The sequence below is a fragment of the Neolamprologus brichardi genome, chromosome 14 (assembly GCF_056152115.1).
Source record: "Neolamprologus brichardi isolate AB-2024 chromosome 14, ASM5615211v1, whole genome shotgun sequence".
Classification (NCBI taxonomy): Eukaryota; Metazoa; Chordata; class Actinopteri; order Cichliformes; family Cichlidae; genus Neolamprologus; species Neolamprologus brichardi.
Window position 1 is genome coordinate 30,974,882 of NC_142117.1, and position 13,320 is coordinate 30,988,201.

Here is a 13,320-nt window from a genome sequence, read left to right on the forward strand (position 1 = left end):
GGTTTTGATGGGTTTTTGCAATCTGTTTAAATTTCTACTTAAAAGCAATTCGCCATCTGTAATCTATGGCATCTACCAAAAGGTGAAAGGTGCCGTAGCTTCATGTTTGCAGTTGCCACTGTGCATCTCAGGTGTCGTGACTCAGCACACGGTGCTTAGTGGGGCAATGCAAGGCCATGTCTGCAGTCTGTGTGACAGAGCTGTTGTGTTGCTGCATTGCATGAGTGCACTGGAGGATCCTCCGTAGAGACTGCCACCAGTTTGGGGACCATACAGTAGAGACGCAGGGAGCTGGAGACACTCACCTCTGAAGCCTTTTGCTCATAACACAATTAGATGCAAACAAAGTCAGACAGACAAATACACATGGTGAGTTATAACGGATGTTTGGTGCTCATCCAAGCAAGGTGGTTTTTTGCTGGGAGGGAAGATCATCCAGATGGCTTTGGCAATAAGTGTCACTTATCAGCCAAAAATCAAAGCCTGAAGTGACTTATACTAATGAACTACCTGTTAAGTGCTCTCCATCTCAGATCGAGAGAAGTTTCTGACATACATCACTGAAGATTAGTATTTAAGTAGCTGAGAGCTATTGATGTGTTTTGATCATATAGTGGAAGAACATGTTCTTGGGTTAACCTTCAACAAGTCAAACCCCCCCGCCCCCCTGCCCCCATAACACAAAAACACATACAGAGACAAACTCTCCTGTATGCACTTGGAAACATTTGGTGTTCAGGGTTTTCTGAGGCTATCAAAATGGGGCTTTGCAGCACCCAGTTTCCCCAATAATAGAATCATCATAAAAAATATGTTGATGTTTTCCACATGGCCTTCTTAGCCTTTCTGATCTTTGTATCAAATTTCTCTACTTGAACAGACACAGTGACCCTAACCCCACACCTAACCTTAAATAGCCATAATGTCAGTTGCTTATTACTTGACAGACTGCATTGTAAAGAAACCCCGACTAACACTTAATGATTGCCAAATGTGCTCCCCAACTCACGTGAAACTTTCACTACTAAGCGACAGAGCTGTGCGGACAGCGCCTTTTCTTTTTTTTTTTTTTGGTGCTGTGGAAGATAGGAAGTGATCGGGGGTGTTGGGGGCGACCGTGTGGCTTGCAGGTGGCCTGTCCTAATTCAGTATCACCTCCAAACTTCCCATGCCACTTCTCCCACTGTGGCATGTGTTACCCAATGGGTCTTTTTGATAGTGAGTGGTGTGTACAGGCGGAGGAAAATGAGGGCTAGCTGCCCAGGCAGTCAGAAGGGCGGGCGAAAGGCTGAGCGATGTATGTTCCATTGTGCACAGTGGCATTGACGGACGTCTACAAGCTCCCCTCTGATGGTGGAAGTGGCTCCAGTCACATCAATCACTCCCACCGTGGAGTGCCCCACTTTCAGTCAAGCTCAGCAGCTCTTACTATTTGTTTTCTGCTCCCTCTAACTGCAGGCAAATTAGATCTAGTGTCTATTTAAATGGATTTTCTTTTTTCTACTCTTTTAATGGCTGTTTTTAGGTAGTTTTCTAACATCACATGCATTTAGACTTGTATTTTATACCCCGCAAATCATCTTTCATCAAAGTACCTTTAACCAAATTGCCATGACCTGCTTGTGTAATTTTGTGGCTCTGTTTAATACATGTCTATGTGCATACACATGCTTTTACCCTTTTGTTTCAAGCACAATAACATCTAAAAGCACACCGGCTTGCTGCGGTCCTAGCTGGATGTCACTCCAGGTTAACGTTTGTGCAGTTGGGGCCCCTGCTCCTGGAAATGGGAATGGTTAACTGAAGCATGTTAATAGGAAAAGGCTTGTCTCTTCCATACTAACACTTGGATGACTCTGCAGGGTGAGGGGGGAAGGGGGAGCACCCAGGCGGATTGGGAGTGCACCCCTTTCCCTTTACCTCCCCCCTTCCTCAGAGGCACGGCTGAGTTAGGATTTGCTTGCATTGTCAAGTAACGCATTGACCCATCACTTTGATGCATATTGATTGTGACAGCCGCTCTCTCTCTCTCCTTCTCCTCTCTCTCTCTCCCGCAGGCCACAGAGGCGCAGATCCAGAGCTTTGGACAGACGCCATCTCAGTTGCTTATTGAGCCACATCCTCCACGCAGCTCCGCCATGCACCTGGTGAGAACAGCGAGCATGCTGGGAAAATTCCCTGCACCTCTGGTGGTGGTGGTGGTGTGCATGAGGAAGGATGTGTGGACCTGTCCAAGCCCGGATGGTGTGTGTTAGCGTGAATGTGTTTGTAGGTACAGTAGACAGAAGATTGACAAGGAAGTCCTCGACTTCTCACTTCCAAAAGTTTCTTTGAATCTGATCTTTTATAATAGAAGATACATTTTCAGAAGTTCTACATCATGTAGGTCACAGACCCTCAGTATAGCAAACAATCTTTTAGTTCCAGTGGTCTGCACTGTTCTGGAGCTGGTACTGCCTACTAGGAGTGTGGTTAAAATGGAATAGTGCTCTCTACTGGCCTAGTAGTGCCTTTCTTTATATTGGAAGCACCTCTTCCCTGTCCAATCCATGTAACAACCAGCCTTGTCCTCATTATCCTCACATGGCTCTCTGTTTCTCTCTCCCTACAAGAAACTTAAGACCTTTTAGGTCCGTTTTCTACTTTGGCAAATGTTGAGAATATTTTCATCACTTCTCTCCAGTTCTTTAAATGGCTTCCTGTATCAAGGATGAGACCTAAAACTGATTCAGATCTTACAGTATTGCTAGTATCACTGTGTCTGCCAGTGCTTTTACTTCTGCTACACATGCAGAAGTCAGCATAGTAGGAAAAGGTAGGAAAAGCACATTGCAAACGTTTTTAAAAAGCCAGTTGCTTTTAGTGCTTTCCTTATGGGGCATTTTCTAATGTATGTATATGTATGCACCATCTCATACGTGCAGTCAATACCATCCCAGTTTCCCATGTCTACCTGTGTCTTAGTCCCTGCTTCCCATAGGGGACAGTGCATGAAACTCTCCTTTGTGTCTAAACCTAGTTTTTCCTCCAACCTCCATACTAATTGCCTCTTGCATTCTTTCTCTTTCATCTTTTCATATCTCTTCTTTTTCATTTTTTCCATCGCCTCCCATCCTGCTCCTCTTCCTCCTTCTCCTCCTCCTCTCCCAACATTGTACTACTCCATCCTTTTCCACACTTTGTTTTTTCTCTCTTCTACTCAATAGTGTTTCCTTCCACAGAGTCCCCTAATGTTCAAGGACCAGATGCAGCAGGATGTCATTATGGTGTTGAAGTTTCCCTCCAATTCACCCGTAACCCACGTGGCTGCCAACACTCTGCCCCATCTTACAATACCTGCTGTGGTCACTGTCACCTGCAGCCGCCTATTTGCAGTCAACCGATGGCACAACACCGTCGGTGAGTGGAGCTCAGCTCACATGCACAAAAGTGTGCCACACCACATGCCATACCTACCACAGCAGTGGCCCTGTAAAATCACTTCATCACCATCGCACACACGCACACACCAAAAAAAAACTACCAACTGCTCATAATAGAGCTGCAGCCAGCTGGCTATGGGAGAGGCTAGCACCTCCCAGGTAAGCTGACCGTGAGTGTTTCCACATGTTACTTCTCAGACATGTGTGAACAACATTACCCACGGAGCCCCACCATGAGAATCGGCCTCACCTCAGGGTCAGAGGGCCAAAGCAATGGTTACTAGAAAATTAGGCCACAACTGCACCACATTCTCCTCACACATCCCCATCTGTCACTGTAGAAACACACAGACCTCCGGACCAAAGAGCCTGCTCTATGTGGCGGCTCTGGCTGCACCCACACTAATGAACACAGCTGCAGCACCCTTGCCATCCTGTTGGAGAGGAGGGAAATGTGGTTTGGCTTTTCAGAATAATTACGATAACAAGACCTCCATATTTTCAGGCATGTAGCTGCTTCAAAACTGGCTCCAGATATGTTCACATGGATGAAATATCTCCATTCAATTTGACACTCTGGGGGGAAAAAAAGCAGAGTAAGACAGATGGACCTCCGATGCTTCCATCTCCTGGAAGATATCATGAATTAACTTGGCTCTAAAAGTGGAACAGGTGTGCGCGTGTGTGCAGATATGTCCATTGGTCAGAAATAGGCTCACATATCTGTCTGGATTCAGGTCTCCGAGGAGCACCCGGCTACTCCCTGGAACAGGCACATCACTTACCCATAGAGATGGATTCTCTGGTTGGTGAGTGAGCTTGAATGGAAAAAAAACAGCATTAAATAAAAATATCTAATGGAGTTTTAGATCTGTATAAAATTGCACAGTCCTTAATTTATAGCTTTGCTTGGGAAATTGCTTGGGACATGTGTTATTTCTTTCTTTCTTTTTTGTTCCCACAGCCAACAATACTGGAAGCAACAAGCGTCAGATCACAGACCTAGTGGACCAAAGCATCCAAATCACCACACACTGTTTTGTCGTGACAGCTGACAACCGCTACATCCTGGTGTGTGGCTTCTGGGACAAGAGCTTCCGTGTGTACTCCTCTGAGACAGGTAGGTTAGAGTGTAAACTCTATTTCCTACAGAGGTGTGCACTGATGTGTGGAGGACAGTGCTATGACGGTAATGATACAGTATTGTTGCTCCTCTCTCCTGACAAGCCTTGTAGAAAATGGGTGAAAATAATAAATAATAATGCACTGAAATAAGAAAAAAAAAGTTATTTTAGAATTTTTTTCTCCTTATTCTTATGTTTCAGTCGGCTTAGATAACATTAATTTGTGTTGGTATGTGTGTATATATAAAAAGGATTAGCATTGCACCTTGCAATGCAAGCACAGACTGTATGTAAAAGATAGGTCTGAAAAGTGAAGCCAGAGCAGAATTGCATTAAACTTGATTTTGTTCCTTTGGTTGTGAAAATAACTATTAAAGGCTCTGCAAAAGTTCTCCCTCTTCTCTCTTCACTTATGACCTTATTAAACACTATCCTATTAAATTATGGCCCAGTCACTAATTTAATTTATTACTGCATGTTTATCATATTGTAACTTGTTATCCTATTTTGAGTAAAATCATGGTATGTACTGGAGAGTAGCTACCTTGTGACTGACAGGTTGCTACTGTATAAGCATGCCATTTGTCTCAGATCCATCATTTGCCTCCCAAATCCAGTTTAAAAATGAAAAACAAGATAGCGATGTCTGAAATGCTATGGCTTCAAAATCGTGAGTCAAACAAAACAAACAAATCAGATGTGTCATGGTGGCCACTTCCATATTTTATATATGCTATATAATTACAGGAGTTTGACACACTCTCTTTCTCTTTAGAAACACTGGGTAGCTTAAATAATCCATTTAAAAATGCTAAGGACATTATCTTTTAAACGGGGTCATAAGCATAAGTTTAATTTTAAAAAGCTGGTTAACCACTAGATTAACTTTTACAAGTATTTATTCACTAATTAATAAATTAACTCTCTTTACAGAAGTGACAGCATTCACAGTACCAGTTGTAGCAGTCTTTACATTGTACAGCGTGTATCCACTTTAGGTAAGCTGACCCAGATAGTTTTTGGCCACTGGGACGTGGTGACATGTCTGGCCCGATCAGAGTCCTACATTGGTGGAGACTGCTACATCGTCTCTGGGTCCCGTGATGCTACGTTGCTACTATGGTACTGGAGTGGGCGGCACCATATTATCGGCGACAACCCCAATAACAGTGAGTAACCGTATCCAAGTGCCACGCACTTGCATGCATAACAAAAGAGGAGAAGAACTGCCCTCTGGACATGTTTATAGTTAATTATGCCATTTCTTGGTTGTGAAATTAAAGTCTGTAAAGGTACACAATCTAGTATTTTTGTTTGTTTGTTTGTTTGTTGGTTGTTGTTTTTTTTAAGTTTAATAAACTGGTGAAAAATATTTCTATTCTATAATTAGATTCTACAATCAAATCCAGAGGAGTGAGGGGGACGATCATTTATCTGCACCGAAGCTGTGATACATTAGTGTGATTCATTACATTGAGATGTGCTGCTTTCAAGTAGAGGACTCCAGATGTCTTGGCATTCATAATAGTAGACCCCAGTGTGTGATTTCTGCTGCTCAGTTCATTTAGTTTCTCATTCGCACTGATTGTCTTGTGTTTCAGACAATTAATCACAAAAGGAACTGTTACAGTGCCATGTAGCGAGCAGAACCATATATGGTGTGGAATGGGGAAAAAACTGAAAATAAGGGGGGAAAAAACTGTTTTTATTTTATTTTTGGATAACAATGCCGTGTGTGTGCCCTAAAAGATCTCGTGTTTCCAGTCGTCTCAGATTCTAGGAGCTCTGAATTAGTCGTGAGTGTCCTTTAATTAACTTCACTGAAGCTCCGACAGTTAATTAAGAATTTCAGCTTGGATGCCTCCAATTAGCAAGGGGCAATAGCACTTGTGTTACTGCAGCAGGAAAACAGTATTCCCCTGATATTCACACTACTTGTGCTTACAATGCACCTTTAATGGACAGAAGATAAAAGGAAGCTATGTAGCTGAAGCACAGGGAGTGGAAAACAATTAGGATGCAGCTGAGAACTTTTAAACTTTATTCTTGTATAAATCTTTGAGCTACTAATGATCATATTCAAATACAGATGAAAGGCATTAGTCTTGACAAATGAACTACTACCATCTTTTCATACCTTTACAATTAAAGGCCCCAAATTAATGCCATAAAGCAAAACAGCAGTTCTCTGTATCCTTATTGACTGTCTCAATGAGCGATCTTTTCCAAGAATGTCATTCTAGTGATTTCATGCCTATTATATTTTCTGTAATGCTAGTAAAAGGTTTTGTGAATATGTAGCAGCAGCTTGCCGGATCATTACTCTATCATCTCGCAGATGTGGCGTTCGCGAGGAAATTGATTTCACCCATGCCTCAAAAGCCTGCATGCAACTTCTATGTCTAATAATTAAAATAACTTCCAGCTCAATCATGGCCTTGCTCCTCAGACTCAGCCCATCACGCTGGTTGCAAGGAGATATTTGCACCAAGTAATTGTTGTGGCTGAATCTAGCTTGTCCCAAGGGTTCAGGCAGGGTGGGGGGGGGGGGGGGGGGTGGGGGGGGGTGGGGGGGGGTTAGTTGGTACAGGGTGATTGAATCTTTTGTCGGGTAGGTGAGCTCCTTTTTCCCCCGGAGGCTTTTTCTGACATTTGTCCTATTCAGCCCCCCTCAGCAGCAGGTACTGGGACTGACAGCACTGCTCAGGTCCCGGTCTCTAAGGGACCGTGTTGCATCGATCACAGTCCAGCTCACTGACTGGACTGCTGCCGCGGCTATAGAAGCAATATGCCGAGGTGGTGGTGGTGGTGGTAAGGTCTAAAGTGTGTCCACATCATCTATCAGGATGGTGCTGTCATCCAGTGAATAGGGAAAGTTTGACGGAATTGGCTGAACTTTTAGTTACATGTGGACACCAACAGTCTCATACTTATTCAGTGTTAGTTTGACATAAGTTTGGAATGAGCAACTGGGGAAAAGGTGATGACTACAGTAAAGGCCCAAACAGAAGACTTGTTAGCTATCACAAACGTGTAAATATAAATTCTATATAAAAATATCCTTTAAGCAAAAGAAATACAGAATATTAAGCTTTGTTTTTTAAAGCAACTAGAGATTCTCAGTTGTGTTCATATTTTGTCATTTACTTTAAGTAGAATTTAATGATTAATTAAAGAGATTTAACAATCTACGCATGATGTAATTTAATTAAAAGTTCATTCCCTTCTTCAGCACTATTTAGGGAAAGGTTTAGTGGATTTTTTTTTTTTTTTGGTGATCAGAGCAATTCAGAAAGACTCCCGCTTTCATCGTTCTGACAGTATTCGAGGTCGGCTCCAGGTGCCACGAAACACCCCTCACTAACCTCTCCCCCGGCCATCATCAATCATGTGACACACAGGATCAAATCAAGTGCCTCCCCTGCCATCCCTGGGCATCCCTTCATTTACATAACAATTCACATGGACCTCCCTGCAAGCAGATGTATGTCACAATCACAGCGATTGTGTTTATATGATTTCATTGTCTTATAAATGTGCTCGGTGACAGCGCAAACATACTATGTACCGGCCGGTAAATTACCTGCAGCATGCTATTCACAGGATTTTTGCAGTCGCACATCAGATTTAAAAACAATTAGCCAAGTCATTTGTTTTGTGACATTGTGTGCCTTTTTGTCCTTTAGGTGACTACCCAGCACCCCGAGCAGTTCTCACGGGTCACGACCAGGAGGTTGTGTGTGTATCAGTCTGTGCAGAGCTGGGCCTCGTCATCAGTGGAGCTAAAGGTCAGTGCGCTTCTTTGTTCTTCCGTGTCACATTGACTGGACAAAAAAAGGTGACATCAGGTACACCAATAAACTGGAACAATGGTGCTCGCGCATTAGATGACCATTTGATTCGTGACCACCTCCAAACCAATGTTTATCCAGATGACAGATATGCAGTCGCTTCACAGAAATTGACTATTTTTATAGATTCTTTACATAAGCACAGGTTGATCACATGTGCGTTCTGGTTTGGTAGAGGGTCCGTGTCTGGTCCATACCATCACAGGGGACCTTTTGCGGGCTTTGGAGGGACCAGAACACTATCTGCGCCCACGGCTCATCTCGGTTTCCAGCGAGGGCCACTGTATCATCTACTATGAGAGGGGACGCTTCTGCAACTTCAGCATTAATGGAAAACTGCTGGCACAAATGGAAGTCAATGATTCCACCAGGGTATGCCAAAAAATGACATCAGTATACTCCAGGAAATATGCATTTTTGTTCATCTGCAGATTTAAAATGTTTGGAGATATTTAAATCTCAAGTACATAAGATTTTATTCAAATACTGAGTCATTTTCTTATGCATACTGAGCACGTTAACCTTTGATTAGATGATAGTAATGTTGTACAGTATGTTGCATCATGTCATGTATTTTCAGTATGCTATATATTTGTCATTCTGGAGCAAGAAAGGTGAGTAAATGTTGGGTTGGAAGTTTCACGTGTAACTGGCCTCTATCCCTCCTGTAGGCAATTCTCCTGAGCAGCGATGGCCACAACCTGGTGACAGGTGGAGACAACGGTGTGGTGGAGGTGTGGCAGGCTTGTGACTTCAAACAGCTCTACATCTATCCAGGCTGTGATGCAGGCATCCGAGCCATGGACCTATCACACGATCAAAGGTCAGGGCAAGCAGTTGTATGCTGGTGATGGTATATTAGGCCCATGAGAGTGAGAGCTTAATGAGGTAAACCAAAGTATATTTATAATCATTTAATGGGGCAGTTGTGGCACAGGAGCTAAAGCAGGCAGCTTATTGGAAGGTCAGTGGTTTAATTCTTTGCTCCAGCCGGTTGAGAAGGATAAACTCTACATTTCCAACAGTTCATCCACATGTGTGAGTTTGTGTGTGGTTGTAAAAAGTGATGAATTAATGTGTTTATGAAGGGGTGAATAGGGGTGCAGTCTAAAAACAATTCGTCCTTCTCGAAGACTTTAAAAGTCCCATCTAAACAGCTGATTTGTTTTAGTTTCTTTCCTGTAATGAATCTACCCAACTGTTTATGTGTAAAATGAGCTGCAAGACATGCCAAATGTTTGCACATTTTAGTGTGTAAGAAGTATAAAAAAGCAAGTTTGTGTTGTGACTGTGTTTGCCATTCTTGAGTTGATTAAAAATATTGTGGAGGATTGTGTATATCTAAATGATCACATATCACGGGATATCATGCTAGGTATCGATTCAGGAAACAAGCCTCGTGTTTCCTGTTGTTCATGTCAATGTGGTTTAGTTTGGGAATAGTCACCATCCGCTTCCTTTAAATAGAACTTACAGTTGCCATAGAGACAAAAATTACAGGGGTGCAAATGCATATATTTCGGACACTGGCCAGCACACATATATGCGGCAGAAATCTAAAGGCAGGTCAGCCCCTTGTTTGTCCTGAAAGTTATTTCTCCACAAGATTTGTCAGGAGTCATATAACGGGTGTCTGGACTCACCGACGGTAGTGTCCGCTTTGGGGCTAAAAGCCTGACGTCATCATGTGACCCTGGCAGTCAAGAGAGGTTAGAGAGCCGGAACATTCAAGCTTCACTTCACAGCCACAGGCCAAATATCCCTCAGTATTTACAGGCCTATCCAAAAACAGAGACCTCGGGCCAAATGCATAAAACTTGATTACAAGTGTGTGTAATCAACAAGGCATAAATGTGCAACATTTTCATCAGATTTATAAAGCTGTGTCAATCTCAATCATAGCAAAATTTAATGCATGTGCATGAGCCTGATTTCCACTCCAATCTTTGGCTATGAATGGATGTGGACACACCCTGAATTAATTTTTTTGTGTTTAAAAACAAACAAACCACAGGCGATTAGATATAGCAATGAAAAGAACAAAGAAGTGTTTAAACTGAAAAGTTAAGTTGAAAGTATTTAAATTGAAAATGTTCAATTTAAACAGTCACTAGAAAAGCTAAGACGAGCAAAAGCGTTTTATTTTGTGATCTCAGCACTTGAATCAAACTACTGAATAAAACAGTCGGACGACAAATCGGAGGCAAAAACAGATTTGTTTTCACATCAAAAGTGGATCTGCCACAATTATTTACAGCACTTAAAACTGTAGATTAGGATTTAGTGAAAGAATTTAATTGAATTTTATTTCTAATACAGTTTGTAAACGTTACATTGAACATATAAACAGGAACAATATGTTAATTAGAAGAGCAAACTCTATTTTTTTAAGTTCATGTCTCACTTTTCATTTCACCAAATCAGGCTCAATTTGCTTTAAAAAACACACACATGCACATATGCCCTTCAACTTTGTGAGCACATATGATTTTTGTTCGTACACACTTGTATATCCAAACATTAGTTCTTAAATCTGCACCATCAAAGGTGCTTAAATAACCCTTTAAGACAAGCAGTGGCTAGTTGGAGGAAACTGAATTTTTTAAAAATGTTTTTACATTAAACAAGTATTAAACCACCACTTAAATCACTTAAATATTTGAAGAACCCCTCGATTCAGCTGCAGTGTCTTTTCTCAATAAGTTGACATTAGGTAATCTAAGTGAGCTGGGCTCCTTGACTCCCTTTACAGAAGGACATTCTGCTAAAGGTCTGTTCATTGTGCTGGAGCATTTTAGCCCTCGGGGTGTAGCAGTATAAGACGACCCTGTGAAATCAGCTGCTTTTCCTACATACCAGCCAGATGTGGACACTGGGGGCATAGGGCACTTACAGAAAGACAGTGGGACTCAGTGGTCCACTTGAGTTGTCAGAGGAACTCAGTAATTTACTGTCACAGCCCCTCATGACCTCCTGCACCGGTTTCATTCACTCACTGTGGGGATTTTAACAAATCATTCAGATGCATGGAAGTACGCTTAAACAGTGAACATATTTTAACGCATGTTGGTTTCTCGCTCTCATTCACACACCTTTAGAATAGCATTAAGTTATAGAAAGAATATTTACATTTTCCAGTAGTTTTCTAACATTGGAATATCATATCTGGTATTTATTCCTTGTTTTGTTGCCTTTTAGGACTTTGATCACCGGCATGGCCTCTGGCAGCATTGTGGCATTTAACATAGATTTCAACCGCTGGCACTACGAGCATCAGAACAGGTACTGACGAGAGGTGGATACGTGCAGCAGGAGGCTAGTGTGGAGAATTAAGAGGGAAACCTATCAACCAGTGGCCGAGTTGTGCTGCAGAGAATCCAAGATGCTGGGGGCATCAGCACGATGAAGGACTGTGTGTTCTTGCATGTGTTCATCTGGCCTCTGAGGCGAACACATGTCTGCTGCTAAACAATCTGGAGTCAGTTTGTTGGTTTTCACCTGAGCACCAGCTGAAGTATTTACCCAAATGAGTCAAGCAGGTCTGCTGTCCTGGATAAGAGGAGACTGAAATCAACTCCAATTAACAAAATTACACAGTTAAGTTATTAAAACATACTTAATGTTCCTGTTTCAACTGTGAAAATGCGAAACAAAATGAGGAACATTTATACAACATTTGTATGGCAGATACTTGGAACATTTTTCTAAGAAAAAAAATGCTCAACCTGTAAAAAAGGACAGTCTAAAGTGTTTCTTCCTTATAAAGACTTGCAAAGATCTAAATGCTGTTAGACTACCCACCATGTTCCATCAAGCCATGTATAAATGTTGCAAAGGTTTTCATTGCTCTTCAGACATTAGTTGGTTAGTTCCACGTATACGACCCTTTTTTGCTTATCGTTAACAGTGGTCAAGTGTATGTGTATGTGAAAAGACAATGTTTACTGTTAATTTGTTGTGTTTGAATGTCTATATGGAAATTCAGTGTGTCCTTTGTGAAAACCGTTTATGACCATGTCATAAATATGGATATTTCCAAATTTATTTTAAATCGGGGACTATATTGTTTATTAATGGAAAATATGAAAAGATTGTATACCGATTCAAGTTTGTCACGTGGAACATGCATTTATTTTTAGACATTGTTTGTTTCTTCCAAAAAACATCATATGATTAAAATATCAGATTTGTTGGATTGTCTAATGATTGTCAATGTGTTTATGGTAAAGCTGAAAGTGCCATTTTTAAAGACATTCTACAATTTCTGGCACTGCAAACATTTATACTGTTCTTTGTGTATATCAGATTTTTTTAAGTTATTCTTCTTTTGCAATTTTCTGTCCTCCATAACTCCATGCTCTGAAAGCAATATTATGACATGTTCAACAAATAGGTCAATGAGAGGTATTCAGCAGTGTAACAAAATGATATATTAATGAAGAGGATGGTAGTATAAATATGAGTATGGTCTATTTTTGGTGATATGAGTCTGGATTTAAATAAAGCAAGGAGAAGTTGATTTCCATGAGCTGTCAAATGAACAAAAATATGCAAACTGATGGAGTTAGCAGTTAATTTTTATTTTTTTTAAACAGGTGCTACAAGACATAAACCTACCTACCCAAAGCTGAATATTTTGCATGTTATAAAATCCTGAAGGCACTGGTTTTTCTTTCCTGTGAAAATCGTGTCATTATTGTGAATAAAAATGTCATATCATTAACAATATATCCGAATGAAGCAGTTCATTTTTATTTCAATCAGTACACAGTAAAATGATTCTGCAAATGTTCCAGGAGGAAACAACTAGGTCAAAACTGGCAACTGTATGCTGAATTTCTTTTGTTGTCGTTGTTTTTAATAAAATTGATTGCATACACTGTAGTCAGCTCAAGAGTAATTCTTGAGATTTTACTCATGTAT

At 41.2% G+C, this 13,320-nt stretch overlaps 1 protein-coding gene across 2 annotated transcripts in view; it reads left to right on the forward strand.

Moving 5' to 3' along the window:
* nbeab (neurobeachin b) overlaps positions 1–13,282 on the forward strand; it is a 201,267-nt gene extending 187,985 nt beyond the window's left edge. The window contains exons 49-57 of one of the 2 annotated variants that reach the window (XM_087851111.1): positions 2,058–2,147; positions 3,207–3,399; positions 4,160–4,231; positions 4,387–4,542; positions 5,545–5,715; positions 8,233–8,334; positions 8,573–8,769; positions 9,069–9,220; positions 11,596–13,282. In XM_087851111.1, the coding sequence (XP_087707237.1) occupies positions 2,058–2,147; positions 3,207–3,399; positions 4,160–4,231; positions 4,387–4,542; positions 5,545–5,715; positions 8,233–8,334; positions 8,573–8,769; positions 9,069–9,220; positions 11,596–11,686 (1,224 nt within the window). In that variant the 3' untranslated portion in view covers positions 11,687–13,282. The remainder of the gene's footprint in view (positions 1–2,057; positions 2,148–3,206; positions 3,400–4,159; positions 4,232–4,386; positions 4,543–5,544; positions 5,716–8,232; positions 8,335–8,572; positions 8,770–9,068; positions 9,221–11,595) is intronic. The other variant, XM_087851113.1, reaches the window with a different exon arrangement.
* Positions 13,283–13,320: the final 38 nt, after the last annotated feature.